The 24,218-nt window shown below is 30.9% G+C and overlaps 1 protein-coding gene across 15 annotated transcripts in view; it reads right to left on the bottom strand.

Moving 5' to 3' along the window:
* Positions 1 to 210: 210 nt before the first annotated feature.
* LOC145276902 (uncharacterized) overlaps positions 211 to 24,218 on the bottom strand; it is a 296,930-nt gene continuing 272,922 nt past the window's right edge. For 9 of the 15 annotated variants that reach the window (XM_080128348.1, XM_080128349.1, XM_080128351.1 and 6 more), the window contains 2 exons: positions 18,605 to 18,719; positions 211 to 881 (listed from right to left, as the gene is read on the bottom strand). In XM_080128348.1, coding sequence (XP_079984474.1) covers positions 764 to 881; positions 18,605 to 18,719 — 233 coding nt within the window. In that variant the 3' untranslated portion in view covers positions 211 to 763. The remainder of the gene's footprint in view (positions 882 to 18,604; positions 18,720 to 24,218) is intronic. The other 6 variants (XM_080128358.1, XM_080128359.1, XM_080128360.1 and 3 more) reach the window with 1 other exon arrangement.

The raw sequence follows: 24,218 nt of genomic DNA, 5'->3' as shown, positions 1-24,218 counted from the left end.
TTATACAAAAGCGGGAAAATATTCAATTGTATAGAAGAGGAGAAATAGGCTACAAAATAAAAAAGAGAAAATGGAAATCATTAGCCCCCCCCCCTTCTTTTTCATTAGCCCTACTTCCAAAGGGACAAAAATCAGGCTTCTTTTATGCTGTGTTTGTACACCAATAAAACAAAGCGTTACTTTAAAACAGAATTCACAGGGAGCTGTTAGGAAGAGTTTGGAGATGCCATGACTCAAAGCCAGCAATGGATTTCTTTATTTTAAAATTTTCATCAGACCATAATTTGTTGGGTGATATTATTTGTGCAAGACACATTGAAAACCCAGTTAGATAAGGGGAGATAACCAAGAATTTATTTTTCTTACATTTTTTTTATTTGAATGTGTTTATATTGCTGACAAGATATGCTGATATGCCTAATGAAGCTTAAATATACAAGCAAAAAAAGAATGTCATTCTTTTTGAATTGAGGTGCTTAATACGAGGAGGGGCATCATATATCAATTATAAAAGTCTTTAAATCGTATTGTCTGTGAAATAGTGTTTTTGTTTAGTTTTTATTTTATTTCCTCCAACATTTTGTATGAATGTTAGAGATATGAGCAAAGAGCTGTGATTCATTTGGAAATGAAATAAGAAAAAGTTTTTATGGCAAGTCGAAACAATCGCAGAATATTTTATGGTGATTTTTCATTCTTTTAATATGAAAATTAAACTAATTTTACTTTATTTCTTGTCTTACTGGAACACAAAATCATTAAATCAAGATGTAATAGTGACACTTGAGGGATCTTTGAGAGGACGAATGCAGCTCAATGAAGAAAGTTCAAAACCCTTAGTATGCATGATGCCTTCTAAGTCTCTGTCTTCTTCTTGCTCTCTGAAATTAAACAAAATAAAAAATTAAAAAGTGTCTAGAATAATTTCATATATCACTCACATATCCCAAATTAGTTAAGATAACCTCACAATGTCATGGATAAAATAGCAGTTTATGGTGTAGACCTAAAGAAAACAGAAACTTAATATTTTAACTACTAAAAAAAAAAAAAAAGATAAAAATAAGAAAAATAGACTATATTAAAAAGTACAAATTTAATGAAAAATGTAAATTAAAATTTATTTAATAAAATTAATTCGAAATTAAATGTACACAAATATTGAGGGAGCAATCTTTCATTTAAACAAACCCTCATTCCTAGTTATTTTTTTAAATTTAAATCTGTTTTCATTTGAGTGTTGAAATGATGTAAAAACTCTCCATAATTCTTTAGGAGGATGCATTTAAGTATATGTTAACATTAAACCATTTTCAACAATGTTATTATTCAGACTAGTGTTTTCATCTTAGATGTTATTCTCACAAGGTTTTGGCTGGTGCAATTTCTGACTTTCTTCAGGTGCATCTTGTTGAACTCTGGAATCTTTATGCCAAACTTTATTTTAATCTATTACTCATGATTGGGTAGAAGTCTTCAGTAATTTGTAATTGTATTCTTCTACAAGGGCCTGTAGCACAACAGATAAAAGTGTTAAGTAATAATCAGTCTATGTGATAATGTTCTAAAGTTGAAGGTTCAATCCTCATTATGGTCAATATCAAGAATACAATTATGAATTACAGAAGGTTTCTATCATGTTGTGGCTGATGAAACAATGGAAAGCCATTCTGTCGATTAAAAGAAGGGTTCCGTATGAAATTCTATACAGATTCCTAAGTTCAACACGTATCTGAATAAGATCAGAAGTTACATCGGCTGAAATGTCATCATAATAACATCCAAGATGAGAACCGTTATCTAAATAATACAAATTATCAATCCTCATCTAAAAATACTCCGAAACATTGGTACTGATGTCGGTTTTCAATTTGTAAATGCTTACAATTTTTACTTTTATTAAAAAAAAAAAAGAATTTAATAGTAATTATACTTTTCACAAAGTCCAGAATTAAAGATTTATAATTCCCTGTATTATAGATGAAAACAAAAACAAAAGGAAGAGGGTAATCATTTTAACAAAATACTTAACTTGTATTTTCACAAAATAAACAAGGCTACAACTAAAAATAATATTTTAAAATTTCAATAATTATATTTCAATTAGGTGGTTTTAGAATAATTTAAATTTAGTTAGTTAGAATGCCATTTCCTTTACCTGTGGCTTAAATTTCATTAAAACAAGCCGAACATCCATGAGTGAAAAATTTACTTTCACCATGATTAATGTTTGTGCAAATTTTTTTTTAAATCTAAGGCATGGTTATTAAGAAAAGTGCAAACAAATGAACAGACGAATGATTTGGGGGCAATTTTACCCCTCCAAGGGCAACCAGAGTTATCCCAGAAAATCAGTTCTGGCAAATATTTACCTTCACCATGACTAATGTTTGTGCAAAATTTTTTTTTTAAATCCAAGGTATAGTTATTGAGAAAAGTGCAAACAAATGAACAGGAGTGAATTACTTTGTCAGGGGACCAATTAAAGTCTTTAAAATCTTTGAATCTAATATATAAAGTTATTTTATTTTATTGGATTTTCCATGTTAGACCTAAATAGCACTAGATCTGACAAATTGATATGTGATTCTGATGAACATCGCCATCCATTTTATTCTTGCAGTATGTTTTTTACATTAAAGAAAGCATAATTTGCTTCAATTTCATCCAAAAAATAATTATTCTAGCAAGGAAGATTATTACAATAGAGACAATTTTAAATAATGATTTAAAAAGCTCAAATGTAGGGAGAGTAATTTCTTATTTTAACTTAAAAGTGAAAAAATGAGTTATCTTCCTTACATTTTGAGCTTTTTTCTCCATCTCTTTGCAATTTACACATTATTATTAAAAGAAATTAATTTAAACTGAAATGACATTAATGAATCCTAGATTATGCCAGGTAAGGACATCTAGTTTGATATATAAAAATTTAGTGAGTGTTTGAACAATTCAGCAAAACATATTTCATTAAAAAACCATTTAGCTATTAATATGCATAGTATTGATGTTCAAATTTGCTAAGAATCAGTGCAATAGTTTCAGTAAAAGTCAACGTTTTAAGATATTGTCAACCAATATATTGAAAGTTACTTAGAGATGAAAAGATATAAGAAAAAAGAGGACTAACATTTTTTTTCTTACACTGTTAGCATGACCTAAAAAAAACATTTTAGTAAAATGAAAATAAAAACAAGTCTTTTTGAAATATATACTGTCACTCACTCACACACATGCGCGCGCAAATAAACAAATGTTTATTAATTTTAATTTCCCCGCACATTTACACAAAAATAAGTTCTTCCAGCAAAACGTAATTTCAAATACGCCCACACGCTTTTCTCACAACAACAAAAGTAAAATGGACATATTTCTGGCGGACGTAGTTGAAGACAGTATCACGTGACACAAGCGACCAATGAGCAAATTTAGAAGATTGTCTTTTTAACGCTTTTCCAAAAACTAAATACTAGCAACAGCAATATTGTGCTGGAACCGGTTCCAAAAGTATTTAAAAGCAACAAAACATTTTTCTTCCCTTTTTTCCCTTCTTCCTTCCTCTCTGCTCGCTCCGACATGACACGAGAACAGGCCTCTTGTTTTCACTTCATCGTTGTTTTCAAATCTGTTGAAACTATAATTACACATGCCACGTGGGCACCCAAAAATCACACTCATGCACAAACGCACCATTTCTGTACATTTTCTATAAGAATTAATAACAACAGACTACTTTCCTCATGAGACTTTTGAATAAGGCGAACTTCATCAGTTAAAACACAAACCTTGAAATAAGGACATTATTTTCACAAAAGACTTTCACCTTCCAATCTTATTATCTCAACGAAGGACTTTCATCTAACATGACCTTTTAATCTTAATAATTCCATAAAGGATTTTTTTCACCTACTTTGAACATTCTAATCATAATGATTTCTCAAGAACTCTTACCGATCAGACTTTACTTGTTCATCTTGTTATTTTTGTTGAAAAATAAGTGCGGTGCATTTTAAACGAGAAGTAGGTGTCATTTTATTCCTTTTTTCTTATTATTTTGTTTGGGGCAGAGAAATTTAATTTCACTTAAACTTCTTTTCCCCTACAAATTGGTGACACCCGACCATGAAATGAAACATACACTTCCTTCTGTACCCTAAAAATTGGTGAAACCCAGCCGTGAGATAAAACATGCACATCCTTCTGAAACATACAAATCGGCGGTTATTGCGCACAGACAGATAAGAGAGAAAACATGCCTGCCCTGACCGAGGACAATTTACCCATCTCTCCTTTTTTCATCCCAGGCTATGAAATTACATCCTTCTAAAACCCACAAACATGAAGCAGCACACAAGTGAGTGTACCTCACACACAGCAGTTTAAAGAGTTCCACATCACGTTATTCTTCCATTTAAACCGGGACCGCAGACATCTGTCTACACCGACTCCTTGCCTATGCAAATAACACAGACCGGCAATTTAAAGGTTTTTGGGACTAAATCAAGCGAAACAAGAGCATAGATTCGTCACTTTCAGAAATATCTCCAGCCACCCTATCGTTAAACATCCCAGTATTTAACCCAGCCAACATCAAACCCTGGTTCATCCAAATCCAAGCTTTATTCGATGTGAGGCAGATAACTTATTTAATTTCACTTAAACTTCTTCTCACCTACAAATATTAACACATTAAGACGATTTATAATTGATACATTAATAATCAAAACTATGAAACTATTAATAAATCATTATTCATAAAATGTTTGTCAACACAGGTTAGAGTGGTTTTTAGAATACAAAATAAATGTGTGGGATTGAAAAAAAACAAACAAAAAAAACAACCTGACAGCTTGAATAATTTTTAAAGTTTTTCTACTTTTAAAACTGTTCATCAATCTGCCTTCCCATGAGGATTAGATGTGATACATTAGGCTTATTGTAGGGATAGTTGAATATTGTACGAATATTTACAGCCAATAACAATCACATATAAAACTTGTATATTTTCATAAAACATTTCATCATGAAATGTGAGCAACTCACTGAAAACAAAATTGTCTCTGAACAGATTAAGAATAATGCAACACATTTGAAAGGTTTAAGAAATTCAAGAGAGTTGAACCAATAATATGTGAAAACAGGAGAAAACATTGACAGCTAAGGTAAAAAAGTTTGTGGAAATAGAGATGATACAACAGAAGCTTCCATTTAATGAGTGAAAGTTGCACAATTTTTTAGAATCGATATAATCTTTTGGCATTTATGGTTTAAATCTCATTAAAACCAGGAGTAAAAAAAACAAAACATTGCTCCTTCAAGTTTTCTTTTAAAAAAATACAGGTTCCAAAAATAGCTTAATACAATCAAAAATATTGACTGCTATGGGAAAAACTATAATAGAACTTGAATAAAATTTATGGATTTAAAATGGTTTTATGTTGTGGATTTAAGTTCCCACAAGGCAAGTATTTTAATTGAGAAAATTTAGAGAATCAAGTTGCTTTAATGCACTGTAACTATCGCATAAATCTCCTTCAAATTAAAAAATAATACTATTTTTTGAATGAAAAGTTATGTTTCCTTGGGAAGATTTAAAGAAAAATTAAATTGTTATTATTTCATTAGCATGGCAATTTGTGTAGGTGAGGTACTAAAACACTAGAGGGCCAGAGAATACGTCAGATTAAAGATAATAGGAATGAAAATAGTGTTAAATTATTGTGAAAAAATCCCCCCAAAAAAACAAAGCACAAAAAAAACAATGTAAATAGTTTTCTTTGTATTCACATTTTAGCCACTGTATTTCCATACTGTTTCATGTGTCCATCTCTCTCTCTCTCATGTGTATGTGTGTTATTTTCGTTCAATGCAACCTATGACCATCTTCAGGTGTATCTTGTAAAACTTGAGAATCTTTCTGTCAAACTTGTGAATCTGTATGAAACTTCAAATGGCATGCTTCATTTAATTCACAAAGATAGCATGATCTCATTCCATCAGCCGTGATCGGGTAGAAGTCTTAAGTAATTTCCAATTGTATATTTCGTATCACATGCACTGAAGATTAAACCTTCAACTTCTTAGTATTACTTATTCATTATGCCACAGGTCTTTGAAGGTTTAATACTCAGCATGGGCAGTACTAAGAATACAATTATGAATTACAAAAGGCTCATGGAATGAGAGCAGGCTACACCTGTGGATTAAATTTTGTATATATTCCAGAGTTTGACAATATACACTTGAATAAGGTCAAAGGTTACATTGCCCAAAACATTGTGAGAATAACACTCAAGATTAGAAGAGTAGTTCAAATAATACAAATTATCAATCCTCGTCTAAAAAAAAAAACAAAATCAGAAATGTAAACAAGGTCACTGGTTTAAATATGAATAGTACAAAATCTGATGAAGACTTTTTGCTTCCACTGAAACCACACACACATATATATATATATATATATATATATATATATATATATATATATATATTAGCACATTGGGCTATTTTGAAAAAAATCAAAAATATGCTCAATCATAAGAATGCGAGAGCTAAAATACAAATTATTTATTAACAAACTATGCATTACATATACCATGGTTTCACTAACATAGGTAAACCTTTACTGTTTTAAAAAGGCATTTCTAAACAGTAACGGTCTACCCATATCAATGAAATTATGATGCATCTCTGGAATACATAACATAGATTTTAAATAAATAATTTGTATGCATACACACACAAACGTATATGCACACAGACACACAAAGATCATTCATAAGCTATTGAAAACTCTAATTGATAATTCCTTGGTTTAAGAGCACAATAGAACTATAATAGTTGATTTGGGGTTTTAAATTTTAATTCAGGCTAAAAATGACTTTCTGTTATGTAATCTAAATGCTTACAAATTGCATTTGAAAAAAATCACATCAGAATGTATGACAGGCGGTAATTTTGGAATCAATCAATAACAACTCAAAATGGCTGACATGTGGTTACTTTTGTGATACTTTGAAATTTGAAAGTAACTTCAAAGTTATTAAACTGATGAATATAAAGTAATTTCAGACTTGAATTAAAATTTAGAAAAGCAAAAGTCAAATATAGTTCTTTTGTGTCTTCTCCTAAACCAAAAAAAAATACAACAAAAATAATTTTCTATCTTGCCTCTCTTGTAAAAGAATGAAAATTCCTGTATTAAGTTTAAATAATATTGCATTTAGAAGCAACATATATCTGTTTAATTTATAGAATAAAAATTGGATATAAATTGATTTTTTTTCCCTTCGCATGTGACAAACTTATCAAGATTTGATTGTAAAACTGCGATACTCTCGGATAACAATTGAATAGTACTTGGATTTAATATTACAGTTTTCTTATTTCAAAACAATAATTCTTCCCACCAAAGAGGAAATGGTAAAAGAATCAATTGTAATAATATCACTAAATATAAATTTGAGGAGAGGAACAGCCTTAGAAAAAAAAAGTAGGTTGTGTATAATTTTCACAGGATGCATCAACATTTGCCCTCAAAACCAGCTGAGAGTCAATTGTCAAGTGCCATTTGTCCTCTTATTTCTTTAGGTACCAGAGTTTCTATTACTTGTATTGATCCAACTGTTATTCTCATCTTAAGTGTTATTTGTTGTTTGAAAACAACAACCAATATGCCTGATGATGGTTAAAGGCTAATTTGACCGAAACGTTGCACAAACAACACTCAAGATGAGAACAATAGTCCAATCAATACAAGTAATGTTAGCAATCAGCCCTCATCTAAAAAATTCAGAACTTTAGTCCCATAGTTTCATCTACTACTAATGGAAAAAATCAGCTGGAATCTTCAATAAATACATACAAATGCGACACAAGGCTGCTTTTGTATCAGTAATCTTTTGTCACACTTCTTGCATTAGTAAATTATATAAATGAAAGCATTCATTCAATCTTCACCTTTAATAACATGTAAATGTGTTGAACACATCATATGCAGGAAGTTTGGAAACTTGATAACTTTTATTCGATACATGCATATAAATCTGAAAATGCCTCATTTCCAATTATACACCATTTAAATACTTATTTACTTTATTGTAAACATCTAAGAAGTTCAATGTGTATGATGGTGTACGGCTAATTTTACATAAACACTTGAGACAGGATCACAAGTAAAATAAGTCTGAGTCTGGTTTGCCATATAAACTAACAAAACGATGGAAAAAAATTACACCAAATAAATAGAAAAGCCGTAGGACTCAGAAGAAAGAACTGAACATCATGATCATCAGGGGCATCTTTGATAGCCAATATGGGAGGTTTGGTCAGCGTCTTGCGAATGTTGGCTCTGCTTATTTCAGCCAACAGAATACAACAGACCAAACACTAGCAAATAAATATGATCAGCACAAACCAAAAACAATGTGTATGAAATTAGACTAGTCATGGTGTATTACAACCCCTCTCCCACTGTGCACACAAAGAGGCTCCTTTACACATGTAGAACATAATCCTGGAGTTATGCCATAGATTTTCCAAATACCCTTTGTGTGTGTGTGTGTGTGTGTGTGTAGAAAAACATGTAAAATCTGACAGAGCGAAACTAAATGAAAAAGTGAATAACCATAAAATATAGAATGAAAAAATATATTCATTCGACCTTTATGTTTTTTTTTTATTCACAGAACTTTCTCAGAATAATAAAAATATCATTTTTTGATCATTTTTCATATCACCTAGCCTCCTCTGTAAATATCATCCTGTCTATAAAAGTGATCGGAATGCCTCAATTTCTATAGTCTATCTAGAAACAATGTTTACAAAAGAAAACTCCCGAAGGAATAAAAAAATGACATATTTTAGGAACTGGATTTTTCCCAAATTAAAAACCTTGTATCATATCTAACTTTGACCTCATGAGAAGGCACATAAATAGGAACACCAACAATAGAAATAATTAAAACTAAATCTAGAAGATGAATTCACTGTGTGCAAAAATTTTTAAGCTTTATATAGTTGATAGATATGGTTTATTATAACATACTTTTCTTCAAACTGATATTTTAAAAGTCAAAACTTTTTATTTTGATATCTTATATCGTTCGGGGATGGGAGTATGATGCGAGCACTAAAAAGTATAACAAAATAAAAAGGAGTTGTTTCAAATCGACTAGAAATTCAAAAATGAAATAAAACCATCATCATGTTGGTTTAATGTCCATTTTATGTGCTGGCATGGATTGGACAGTTTTTAGAAATTGACTTTCAAACGTATCTCTGGTCATGTTTCTTTGGAAGTCATTTCCTTAACTGAGGCAAAATTTTTATAGGCCATATACATATATATATATATATATATATATATATATATATATATATACATGCATTAATCTAACGAAGTAATGAGAACCATTGCTTTTATCAAGAAACTATCTCTAGATGATTGCTTACTAAGGCTTCACTCTACTGCTAAAATAGAAGAGAATGTATATCTTTCAGTCAATTAGAAGAGCTAAAAAATACTTCCACCAAAATCATAAAAAGTCCATTAAAAATTTGATCCGAAACCACTGGGAGCTTATTCTTATGTTACAAAAGAAATCAAGTTATTTGTACTTCTGTATTCAATCACTCGTTACTATGGCACAAACTTAAGCAGTTTGAACACCTTCTCTGGATCAAATACGCACTTCTTAAAACAACTCATGTGAGAAAAATACATATAAGCCTAATTGCTTAAATCCATATAATCAGCAGGAGCCTGACACTTGTGTTTATTTCAACTGAAACGTTCTAGACCCAACTATCATCGTATGAACTTTTAATTCCTCCATATCTTCTGATACTTGTAAATAAATGTATTGGGTTAGCTAAAAAGTTTGTCTGTTTTTTGTTTTAATGATATCTTTCTGGCTTATTAAAGATTGCTTTATGTTCCTATTCTTCAAATCCTGGATCTGGTGTAGGGAGTATGTTGACATCAGTGTATAATAAGCCTCTAGGCAAAGGAGTTCTTAGATTTTCGCTTGTATGTTAAGCCTTGAAACAGAAGATCACACAGAACACTAACATCAGACAGTTTTCACTACAGAAAATAGAAAAAAAAACTTGTATAAAGATATGTCATGTGTCTGATGTTATAAAACAGATGTGCCAGAAATAGTTTACTGAATTCTGATAGACAACTTCTTCAGTGAGAGATGCTCTTTGCCCTGGTTGACGAAAGATGATCGACAGTGACCAAGTGAAAGCCATAGTTGAACAGGATTGCTGTTTGATAACCAGGCAAATCACATATTCTCAAGGATTTCCAAATCGAGTGTGGAAAATGACTTGCATTTAATATCCACTTTAAAATAAATAAATTTTTGGGGGACGACCCAATATTTAATTTAATTTGTACAAATTGCATTATTAATTTAATGTACATCAATTCATCTACAAAATTTAACTGAAAAGGTTTCTGAACATTAGAGAAAACCAAATAGAAAAACTCCACACTTCGTAAATATATATAAAATTAGATATTCACAAATTCTAGATAAATGCACAAATTAAAAATTAATAAATCTAAGGAAAATATAAGCCTTTCAAACTTGAGAAAAAATTAAGTCATAAACATAAAAAAATTTTAATATACACTGAGTTTATAACATCACAGAAATATTTATTATTGATTAATATTAATTGTTAATGACAATTTAAGGAATATGCCTAGTCAAATGTTTTAATACTAATGTTATGATCTTATAAGTATGTGGTTCACTTGACAGACATGTTTATGGAATGTCAGATTATTATATACAAATTACTTATAAGTGACAAAGAGTAGCTCTGCTAATATTTTTAGAGCAATTCTTTTAACTTAATAAAGAATGATTGGTATGCATTAGTCCAAATAAATTATGCATACTTTCATAGTTAGAAAACTCTTGAATTCTCAAAATATTTTAGTAGAAATTTTCTCTAGAAAGTAGCTAGCATGAGAAAATATTCTAATTCTTTTTTATTCCTAATTGTTATTATTTTCTGTGTTAAAGTTGGATCCAGTGAACTGAAATTTGATATCTAAGGAATACAATTCTTTTTACAATTAAATATACATTTGTTTGTTTATGGCAGGGGTGGCCATTACATTGACTGCAATCAACTGGTCGATTGCAAAGTAGAGTGTATGGCATTAAAAAAAACAAAAAACAAAAACAAAAAAAAAAACATTGGTGGCAACCTATCATCTATTCTCACTTTGACATCTAACCTAAGTATGTTAGAAAATATTGGAAAATTATTATCTCCCTTAATTAGAAACAGCGATTACATTATAAGTAAAAAGTTTCATTCTTTTTAGTAAACATTTTTTATTCAATAAAGGAAGAGCTATTTATGAGAAATTATAGAAATTATATTTTTTCTCTGTAAAGAGAAAATTGTCATGGCAACCTTTTTTATATTACATAAAAAAGGTTGCCATGACAGAATTTTAAAATTATGTAATGATTAAAAAAATTTCAATAAAAAAAAAAAAATGTCAAAATTATTCTTTAATTTCAAATTTTACTGATCTTTCATTTTTCTCAAACTTTATACACTCTTCTTCAATATTAACATAAATGACCTGGAAAAATAAATTGCAGACTTTTCCATTTTCAATTTTATTTTGAAAAAACAAAAACAAAAAACTAAGCTACTTTTAAATAAACTAAAATATATTTTTTTAAGAAAACTGAATTTTCCTTATAACACCAAAGGATAATTCTTAACCATTAAAAAAATATATAAAAAACTACAAGGAATTTGTTGTATTAAAACATTATTTTCATTATTTGTGTTTTTTCTTTTAAAAAATCTTAGGAAAACAAGGCTTTAAATTTAAACACTTTTTATAATCTCCAAGAAAATGTGCTAAATTGCAGACTTGCCATTTTTTTTTAATAAAAATATTTTATAAGATTTATAAAAAAAAAAAAAATTCCATTGTATAAAATATTATTTCATTTCTGTGAAATGATGAGTTATTTATTTTAAGGGAAAAAAGAGAACAAACAAGTTTTCGGCTGTCTCTAGCATTTGAAGAGATTTTAGGGAAAAAAGATTCCTCTTCATTCAACAAATTTATCAACAAGATGAAAAAGAGTCTGAGAAGATAATTTAAACACGAATCAGTTTGAATAGAATTCCCTTTTCAAGCAAAATACTATTTATATAAAATATAAAAAAATAGAGTTTTTTTATGTTACCTATTGGGCAAAATAGCCCAATAATTCGTACCTTTTAAAAGTACAATTTTTAAAAGAACGGAAAGGAAAGAACTGACAGTAAGAAGTATCAGAGAAAAAACAGGGCAGAAAGGAAAGACTTAAAAGACTTTGAAGATATTTTTATAAATGACTTTTTGTTTTTAATTTTTACCAGCAGTTTCACCCGGCTTTGCTTGGGCCCTATGTACTGTACATAACTGTTGTGTTGTGGAACAACAGTGAAAATAAGAACAATCAAGTTGAGGTTCGGTTAAGGAACAAGTGTATTAACAATAATGTACAAAGATAGGAAAATGTGTATATCTGCTGGGCACTCGGCTAGCAGTTGAAGTGCAGTCGCATCTCTCTCACCAGTGTTGGAATTACTAGCGCTATTTATAGTGCTAATCGGTGTAAATTCCTCTGTTCAAGGAAGGCCGGTATAACAATAACTTTATGTGCATATGTATATATTAAAAAGTGTGAATATGTACGGTAATGCTTTTCTATATAATAGGCTTTCTTTACTACCATAGAGAAAAGTTGGTAGAGACCACAAACGTCAAATTTTTTTAAACTTTGACCCCTTAAAATTTATTGTTTTGGGCTCAAATTAAATTAAAATGTTTGACCCAGGTCCAAGTAACCTACATCTAAAATTTCAAGTGTTTGACTCAAAATTGGTGGAGGAGTTTGGTAGAGTCTGCAACGGTCAACTATTTCAACTTTGACCTCTTGCCAGCCAAACTTTCACCCAAAAACTGATTAAAAAGCTTGCTGCATGTCTGAATACTCTTTATGCAAAATTTCAAATGTTTAGACTCAAAATTGGCTTAATAGTTTGCTAGAGACCGCAAAGGTCAAATCTTTTGAACTTTGACCCAATGGAAGACAAATTTTCAGCAAAACATGATTAAAAATCTTGCCCTATGTTTGAATACACTTTATGTAAAATTTCAAATGTTTAGACCAAAAATTGGCTGAGTAATTTGGTAGAGATCGCAAAGGTCAATTTTTTTTAAACCTTTAACCCCAATTATGACCCCTTAACATTTATTTTTTGGGCTCAAATCAAATTATAAAGTTAGATCCATATCCAAGTAACCTATATCTAAAATTTCAAGTGTTTAAACTCAAAATTTGCGGAGGAGTTTGGTAGAGTTCTCAAAGGTCAAATCGTTGAACTTTGACCCCTTAACAGTAAAATTTTTGGCCGAAAACCGATTAAAAAGATTTTCCCAAATCTCAATACCCCTTACTATATCTTGAGTCTGTAGACCGAAAATTGACAGAGTTATTTGGTAGGGAATTGTACACAGACAGAGACATTTTCACTTTTAAAGATATATAGATTGTATGTTTTTCTTTTCAGTCTTATATCAAGTAAGCAGCAATTGTGTTTTTTTGTTATTGTTTTTCTTCAATTCTTGTTAGTATCGCTCTAGGTGATAGCTAATTCTTGAATTGTTTCTCAATTAGAGACTCTTCTTTTTACATTTTTAAAAATTATTTTCATAATTGTTATATGGTTAATTTAACTTTTGCTTTGGGAAACAAAAGCAATGCCTTTTAGCCCTTCAATAAAATCTGAAATAAATTTACTTTCTAGGTCTAGTTTTTATTTGCACCTTTTTTTATTTCATTGTTCTTTTTGTTTTCCACCCTTTTTTTTCATTTATAGCTACCATAAAACTGATTTTGATGAAAAAATAAAATTCCCTACATCATTAAAAACAAGAGATCCTTCAAAGATAGAGAGATTTAATGCAATGCACTCTACTCACAATGCCTTTGCAATCAACCAGTTGATCACAATCAATGTAATGGGCATCCCTGTTATAAACAAACAAATGTATATTTAATTGGGTGAAAATGCCCTGGGGGATCACTTGAAGATTTACCTTTAAGAAGTTGATTTTTTTTTTAATATTCAACTATTTACAGGTGTATTTGAGTCTGCTGTGAACAAATATCAGTTTATTTTGTTGCTGACAAGAATTATTTCCAAAAGTAACACATTCACTAGCCCGTGGTTACTAGTCTAGTTATGTCTGGCCGCCATTTTTAAAAAAATTTTCATGACGGTGAATGGGTACGCATGCGCAGAAAATTGCAGTTATTGTAGCAGACAGACACCCCCAACCTCCCCATGTTAAGAACGGCTTCCGGAATAGACACCCCCAACCTCCCCATGTTAAAAACGGCAAGTTTTACCAAAAAAAGAAAAAATCCTTTTCTTTTTCGCTTGTTTAGAAAAAAAAAAAAATATATACATATATATATATATATACACACCATAACCTCTGTTTTCCTTGTTTAAAAAAAAAAAAAAAAAGATGGCAGCCATTGCACAAAAGCTATTTTAGAAAGCGTTGGATTTTTACGGTGTTACTATTGTATATTATTCTGTTATTCTTGTCAGCGAGAATTTAAACTGTGATATTTGTTTGCAGCAGACCCAAATACACCTGTAAACAGTTGAATACGAAAAAAAGATCAACTTCTTCAGGGTAAATCTTCGGGTGGTCCCCCAGTGCACTTTCACCTTTAATTGTAAAAAGAGAAGCATTTGTTGAAGCAGCTGACTCATTCCAAGAATTTAAAAACAAACCGAAAATACTAGTTTCAATCAAAACTCACAAGTTATCAAGAAATACAGTAATACGGCACAGTGAAGTGATGGCTGAGGATTTTACCCACCAACTTTTGAAATATATCACAGATTGTGAGTGTTTCTCACTGTAGTTAGACAAGTCTATATTATCACTGTATTTTACACCAACAAAATGCTCAACATGAAAGGGATGGCAACAAAGATTGTCTGTTCTATTTGGGTCGGATCTCTTCAAAAACGGCTGTTTTGTGTACATCTGGAGAAGGCTAAGTGCAACTACTCTGATCTGTTGTTGCATACTGATGTGAGATGGCAGTCAAGGGAAATTCCTGCAAAGATTGCGAGAGCTTTTGTCGGAGATTTTCTGTGAAGATAAACTTACAGATTCAGATTATAACCAACTAAATGACCACCAGTTTTTAACTGATCTGAACCAGATGTTGAATGGCCTTAATCAAAGCTGCAAACAAAAGACAAAACTAATCAATACGATCAGCTCAGTTAATGCTTTCAAATGAAAATGCAACATTTCTCCTCAAATTTGATTTGGCAAACTTCTAGAAATTTGTGGCAAAGCTGGAGACTCAAGAGCAGTCACATACGCAGCATGTCAGTGCACACAACATAAAGCAAATTGACAATTACCTGTCAGAATTCGATGATTTCAAAACTTTACTTGAGCCAGTCATTACATTCATGTACTACCCTTTCGAAGAAAATGCTGAGGTTGTTTCACTTGCATTGAAAATATCAACACTGTTTCACCTGAACTCTCCTCTTCTGGAGTGGAAGACAAGATTCTGACACGTGAAGATTATTAAGTCCAAATATCACTCCACTATGATTGATTAGCATCTGGAAGTCTGCTTGAGGCTGGTTATTAGCATCTACTCTTTAAACTATGCACCACTAACCGATTCCATTCAGTGCAAGTCATCACAGTAATGGAATGACATAAAAATGTATAAAGTTGCACCGTGCAATATGGGTTGATGCAGGAATGCAAGATACACCTGCATATACTGTACATATAAAAATAATTCTCAAAATATTTAGAAATGTGTTTTGCATTTTTAGTAGGTGGTAAATCATTCTGGCTTGGTCATAAGTAGCTCTCATGCTGCAAAAAATGTATGCACCCCTTGTTTATAGTCATCCCGTCTAATTTGTTTATTATAATGCCATCCTTGCTGTTTTAAATTTATTTAATATTCACTTGTGTTTTTTGTTTTAGTTCTTTTTCATTGGTTTTACTCACACATCTATCATCCTGATATGTTATGTTTTCAGTGGCACCTTTCAACAGACCCTCTATTACCTTTTATAAAAGTGAACTGGCTGCCTTAACTCCATATGGTAGACAAGACCGTCTAAGTCGCTCTATGGGGATATTAATCATCATCGTTTCTTTAAACTGGTCATCTATTTGAATCAGATTGTATGCATTTTTGAGGTCAATTTTCATGAAACACTTCATTCCTGTTAATGAATGTTTCAGTATATTTTTAATGTTTGGAATCTAAACAAATCTTATGATTTGCACAGATTTTATAATCGCTGCAAATTCTAAAAGCAAGATTCAGCTTTCTTATAACCATTATGGATGAAGCCATTTATTTCCACCTGGAGGGACCTGTTAGAGAATATTTTCTACCACGTTATATGATTGATCAACTACCTCAAGTTGCATATGCATAGTGAGTCTACAGTTTTGGAAATATGATGGATTCCTATATCAAAAACTTTAAAAAAATATATATATATATATATATATATAAAGCTAGTTAATTTTTTTATTGTCCCAGTTTGAAATCTTCAATATTCAATTCATTAAATAAGCATATGCTATTAAGCATTAAATAAATCAGTTCCTATTAAATGTTTTAATGCAATCAATAACCATAATAATGACAGTTTCAAATGTGAGTTTTCTTTCAAAAGTACCTTTAAAGGATTCTAGTGTTCTTATACAAGTTTCATCAAATCTTATAATCTTTGTGTGTGAAAAGTGGCCAAGAAAGTTGATTCAATTTGTGAAGTCCCAAATGTTGGAATTTTATGCCACTAGAATACATGATCCCTTGTTTCAGTGAAATATTTTATTTAAAACTAACAAATTTATAAGATGAAGACAAAATGACAGATCTTCCAAACCAGGAGTAAACTTGATATTAAAATTAACATTATTGTCGTTGTTATTCAATATATTGCTTAGATGAGAAATAGATTAAACGAGTGCTGTCTCTTCAAATAAGTTTACACTGAAAATAACTTTATTTTTAGTGCAAACTTATTTTTATGCATTTTTTTTTTAACTTTTGATGTAAATGTCTTATTTAACATTGAATTATCTTGTCAGATTTTCAAAACGTCAGACTCAAATAGCATTTAAGTTGACAAATAAAACTTTGTTTCTCACTGGCCAATTTTCATTTGTTAATGTTGTACCATTTATTGGCAATATAATACACTTTGCTACAGTTTATTTTTTAAATTACTTAATCTGGCCTAATCAACTACTAATATGAAACATTTTAAAATAATCATCTATAAATGCAAAAGCGAAAATGTATGTATGTATGTGTGTTCGCTTTTTCTGTATGTCTACAAAAGGCTTTTTTCAGAGAAGCGGTCGGTTGGTTCACAACTTTTAAAAACTTTTTATATCACATATAAATCATAATATCTCACAGTTAATAACGAAGCTCGCCTGTCTATTTAATTTGCTCGATTTCGGGAAGATAAATATTCAACATTTGTCGCTCGCCACATGTGGGTTAGTCTTTTTTCTATAACATCTTGGGAAAATAAAAATCCCGCAGTCAAACTTGACCTCATTAACTCATTAAAACGGGCACCTGCCAAATCTAAGTAATTAAATAAATTCAAACGTGTTTCCGTTAGCATATCGCGGTGGGGCAATGGTTAACGTCGCACTTTTTTTTTTTTCACACTTTAATTTACAACTTTGCCTCAAGGGTTCGGGTTCGATCCTCATACTTACTTTTTTTTTTTTTTTTTAAACCCCCACCCCCGGAGTTTCCACACACACCTCCAAACACCCGGGCAACGCCGGGTACCCCTCGCTAGTCTAAAAATAAAAATCATCAGGACAGATAACTCATTTTAAATTGAGAAATAGGAGTTGTCTACTTTGTTAAAAAATGTGCAACCAAATACAACTCAAAAACTAAAATAACTTCACTGGGCAGCACCAAATAGGTACAACTAGTTAATAAAAAGAAATGACTTATGACAGTAACTTTAAGAGAAACAATCGATTAATATTCTTTAACAAATCTAAATACAAAATCTTCAATCTTACATTTTTAACAAACAAAATAAATCTAAAGGAATTTGTTTTTTTCAAAATTATCTGAAACTTGATGTGAGGATTGTTTTACGATCTTTAAAAAGTAAACTACGAAGGAATTTCAATAAATAATCTAAATCGTCTTGTTAAAATGGTAGCTTCCAAAGTAAATCACATTTTTAAAAATTGATATTTAAAATCTTTCCAGAAAATGCCAAAGTAGAAGTAATCGTTCGATATGTCAAATAAAATATTTGGGAAAAAGCCAACCATCATGCACATAACAGGCCAAGTAGATGATCAGGCTGAGGGACATTTTTGTGGAAGAAAATGGATAATATATACAAACTAACAAACTGAGCAGCAATATTCAAAAGAGGTACAAAAAAGAGACCGAGGTAATAACGGCTGCAGCAGCATCATAGTAAGTGAGAATACCTGAGCCGGTCCTCCTCCAGCATTGACACCAATGCATCACGTTCCTCTACAACCTCGAGCAGTTCAGCAAGAATTCGTTTCTCAGCATCAATCTGTTCCTTGGTTTTATTAGTTTCTGAAAATCACACGAAATAGGCAAACCTTCAAGCAAACAGGCATGCTAGGGTCAGCAAAAAATGGGGCCTGGCAGCAAAATGCATCAGAATTCATTAAGAAAATGAAAAAAAAAATAATGAATTCATTAACCACAAAATAACAAAAACAGCAAATTTGAGAAACTTTCTTTTCTTTTCTGATTTAATCATGTTTTTCTGTTTTGTTTTTGCAAATATAATTAAATGGACGTCTTTTCTATTATTATTTATTGCCTCATAAAATAAACATTTTTTCAATAAACAAATTAGCAATTAAGATATAAAATATCCCCAATTAAGTTTCAAACTAAAATTAGGAGAAATAACCCTTTATTTTTTTATTTTAGTTTTTTTTTAAATCAGTCAACCAATAATTCAAATTGAAATTGAAATGTGTTATGTTTCAATAACTTTATTGTTAAATTCATAATTCTGTATTTCTGATAAATTATTAATTAGCAAACAGAAACAAGCTTATTACGAGGGGCATGCAATAAGTAATGCCCCTGACCCACTTCTAGTTGTCTGATCTAGCTGAAATTTTGCATGTGCAATGATTTATATCTCTACGGGTTATGTGGCAAATTACAGCTCTGAACTAATTGTGGTTTCTGTTTTACAGGCGTTTGAACTGAGTCAGGTGTGAAATGGAGCCGGTTGAATGTTGAGCAGTGATCTGGTTTTTGTATTTGAAAGGACGCACACCGCAGGAGACTTTTGATGAAATAAAAGAAACTTATGGTGATAATGCCCCATCATATGACCTTGTAAAATGCTGGCATCGTGAATCAAACATGACCGGAAGTCTGTGGAAACAGCTCCCAGACCTGCCCCCCCCCTTCTGTCATTGATGAGGCATCTGTCCGTCAAGTTGAGGCTGTCATTTTGGAAGATCGGCGCATTACTATTCACCAAATAGCCCAAGATGTCAAGATTAGTACAGGGTCTGTGGAAACTATTATTCATGACCATTTGCATAAGGTCTGCCAGATGGATTCCCAGGTTACTCACACCATTCCAGAAGCGAGAACGCGTCGAGTGCTCGAGGATGAATTTGGAGATGTGCCAAGAAGATGAGTTAAAGTTTTTCAAAAGATTGATTACACAGGATGAAACCTGGGTTCATCACTATGATCCAGAGACCAAAGCCCAGTCAATGCAGTGGAAGCACTTGGACTCACCACCTCCAAAGAAGACAAGGTCATGCTCAGTCTTCTGGGACCAGGACGGAGTAATGATAACAGATTTCCTGGCAAAGGGTACCACAATTACAGGAGCCTATTATGCTTCACTTTTGAGGAAATTAAGGGAAGCTATCAAAATCAAGAGGCGAGGCAAGATCAGCAAAGGTACCCTCCTCCTGCAGAACAACGCTCCAATCCACAACTCGCATGTTGCCAGATCAGAAGCACGGGCGTGTGGTTATGAAATCCTTCCCCATCCTCCTTACTCTCCTGACCTTGCACCCTCTGACTTTCACCTCTTCCCAGCCATGAAGTTGTTTTTGAAAGGAAAGCGTTTCCCAGATGAGGCAGCCTTGATTTCTGAAGTCACGGCGTGGTTGGAGGACACACCTGGAGTGTTCTACAAAAACGGTCTCCAGAGCTGCATCAAATGATGGGAGAAATGCATAACTCTGGGTGGTTCCTATGTAGAGAAAGACTAATAACTGTGCCAAGTTTCGTTGCTCTACTGCTATAGGAAGTGGGCCAGGGGCATTACTTATTGCACGCCCCTCGTATATGAAAACTTTAAGAGATATTTTTTAAAAGATTTTTTATTTTGGAGGACTGTTTTATTTAATGAGCATTTTAGATTCCCAACAAGTCAGCCTGTAACTGCAATACTCATCTCCTTTTATAAAGAGTTATCAAGAAAAATAATTAAAACATAATATTCATCAGAGGAATGTTGTCAAAATTTTCATTGAATGCAACAGAAATTTAGTGAAATCCTTACAAAGTCAAATTTGGATTAAAAAGCTGAAAAGCATTTACTTGTCAACCACATTTGTGATAATTGCCATATTGATAAATACTTTTAGATAAAAATTTAACCAAGTAAACAATAATTTAAAGTTTTGAAGGCAATATGCATTTCCAGAAAACAACTTATGTTATTACAGTAAAAAGAAAGTTGTTTTCACTTACTCTTTTACAAAACTTGTAAGGATGTCATGAACCTATGGCACAAGGGAGAAAGATATTGAATAACATTCAGTGACAGTCCCTATTTACTGGTTTCCTCATGAGAGGAGAGTGAGACACAAGGTCGGTTTTTAATGGAAGGAAAATTCAGCTCCTTCTAAAAAGGGCATTTAGTTGGGACAAAAATTTAAATTGCCTTAGTCTAGAAGAATTTCCCTTCACTGAACAGATGAAGTGTAGTTTCAAAACAGATACTGCACTTTGTTTGTAGTCAAAAGCCCAAACAATTCAGTCTTCATTAGAGGCGATAATAACTATGAATAAAATAAAAATTACTTAATATTTTTACTCAATCATGACTAATGCAATGAGAAAAATCTATCCCTAAGGATTAAATAAAGTGTTCTGTTTAAAATTCTGTATTGATTTTTCGAATTTGGTATAAAAATTCCAAAGTGCAAAAAGATGCATTCGAAAAAAACTGGTTGTTACATTCAGTGAAATGTTGCAATAACAACCAAAACAGAAATCACAGTTTAAATAATTGGATTTAATTTTATTTACATTATTATTGTCAGATTCAATTTCTACTGAAATTCTGACGACACACTTTTGATGAATATCAGTTGAAAGAGACACTTATTTGAAAATGAAATCACGCTAATTATTTGTAAAGTCGGTAACATTTATTCAGATTATTACAAGTAAATACAAAAGATTTTATAATGGAATCACTTGCATTTCATGCAAATATGTAAAACTTTAAGCACTCAGGATAATGATGTATAATAAAATATCACGAATGCATACCTAAATGCAATCATATTTTGATCATGGATATCAGCAGGTTATTAACCTTCAGCAGAGCTAAACATTATAAAAATATTACCATCAAAGTAATCAAGTTCATAACCTCATCATATCTACGATTGAAAATGTGTAGCAATTTACCATATTTTACTTTAAAGCTCTACTATCGAAATAAATACTGAAAAATTCATCCCTCCCTCTTCAAATATATTATTATATGCATTGTATTCTTTAATCTAAATGTTAAATTATGTTAACGCATAAGAATGCAAAAAACACATTCTCTATTTATCAGAGAGAACAGAAAGATTCACAAATTAAAAGTTACTAATTTTACAAAAATGCCATAAAATAAAGTGGTCAGCTTGTTAAAATAAATCTACAAACAAATGCCTTTTTTAATTCAAGAAAACTTTTATAAGAAATACTGAGAATCTAATTTAACAAGCTTTATATAACAAGCAAATTTAAACTTGTTAAATGTTTAATGGAAACATTTTGAACAAAAACATGGAATTATTAAAAAAAAAACAAACAAAAAAAAAACGCCATTTGATCACAAGAATTGATGCTTTTGTTACAAGACAAAAAAGAAACAATCATTTTATTAATTATTTATCTAATACATAATCAAATAATGTATTATTTAGTCTATTTCAAATTCAGTCATGGTTAATAAGTTTAAAAATTAAGCAAAATTTTCTGTGACCAAAGATAAATATGCAAAACAGTAACCATAAGCCAAGTTGAAAAACATCTTTTTCAAATGAACAAAACTTTATAACACACAGCACACTTATATCAACTATAAAACTGTACAGAAAAATATTTATGAGACTTTAAAAAATTAATTTTATTATTTATATGAATTAGTAGCAGCAGACGCAAAAAGAAAACAAAGGGTCAATTAGCAGCATTGTATTTATTAGTCATGTAAATTTGCAAAAGATAAAAATAAAATGAAAAAAAAAAATGAACATCGACAAATCAAGTGACACAAAATGAATGTTATTGTGGATTAGTGAGGAGTCATGCAGGATTTAAAACAAAGCAAGCTCGAAAATTAATTTAATATTTGAAATTATTGACATTAAATACATTATCAAGAATAAAACTCTTTTCATATCTATTATCATACTAAGTGTGAGTTTACCAACAATTGTTCCCTAACACTTTTTTATATATATTTTTAATTACACAAATTGCGTACTAAAATATACCATAATTCTGTGATTAAATTGCTTGAAAAACAAGACTGTTTTAATTAACCATAATTTATAATTAATTGAAGGAGTTATTCCTCTCCCTAAACTCTCTATGTATTATTCTGACCCCTTCTAAGCATACCGATTCAACTACTCTCTAATATTGTTTGATGTCTCTATATAGTATTTAGAAAAAGAGTGACTTTTTTCTCCAGCATTGCCATCTAATTTACATATGTGTGTCTATACACATTACAAACACTATGTTAATTAGAAAGCAATATAATAAGCCTCTTTACTTATTTATAAAAGAGTAATAAAGAATCAGTTTATGAATTTACAAATGAAATCAGAATAGTGGTAGAGGCTGTGATACAACAGGCTATGCATATATTTACTATATAAATAAATGAGTGAAATGTTCTTCCCATAACATATTTATATTAATGAAGATATTTCTATTTGAACTTTGAAATCTGTCAGCAATCATCTCAACCATATAATTGAAAATTTCATTTTCCTGATTGAAGAAATATTCATTTCTCAGTGGCTGGTGCCCATCTCCTCCAAAAGCAATTCAAAATTTGAATTGCTTTTAATTCGCAGGGAGACTTTGTTCATTCCAAACCAAAACATACCTTTTTATGTCAATGACCTAACATTTTTAAATTTGCTTTGTTTTCGCAACCTTTTTCATTCCAAACCAAAACATCCTTTTTCACCGCCATTATTGGCTTCCTTTGCACACTACATTTATTCATATTCTATTCCAATAAATTATATATTGTATACAATCTTCTGCGTCATTGTTGTTCCTTCAGCATGTACTTATTGGTCTTCCTTGAGATCCATTTTTAAATAAAAAAAAATTTTTCCATGTGAACCTGGAAAATTATTTGTGTCAAGTGATAACATGTCTCCTAGTGCTATATAGCTGGCCAATAAGAATATCTCTATTCATATAAAGTTAAGTAGGTGTATACATTTATATATTTTTATGTATTAGATTCATTCCTAAACTAATTCATCAATTATTATGAATTTTGGAACACAGCTGCTAGACATAAGGATGAATGAATAATATGGGTTATATTTAATTGTTTTATACAAATGAAGCATAGAGGGAGTGGAAGCACTTTGTGGAAATTTGATCAAAATTAGAATAACGATTCTAGACATAAGCTTTAGTAGCATTATAAATTGATTTTAATTTGCATAAAGTGGACATAAAAGTGGTGCAAAATGTTTGTTTGGAGGTAATTAGTTTTACCTACTCTTCTGATGACTGCTAGGTGAAAGATCTAAGGGGAGACAATTT

The sequence above is a fragment of the Euprymna scolopes genome, chromosome 5 (genome assembly GCF_053919585.1).
Source record: "Euprymna scolopes isolate OS-2025 chromosome 5, ASM5391958v1, whole genome shotgun sequence".
Lineage (NCBI taxonomy): Eukaryota > Metazoa > Mollusca > Cephalopoda > Sepiida > Sepiolidae > Euprymna > Euprymna scolopes.
This window is presented reverse-complemented; position numbering and strand designations above follow the sequence as displayed.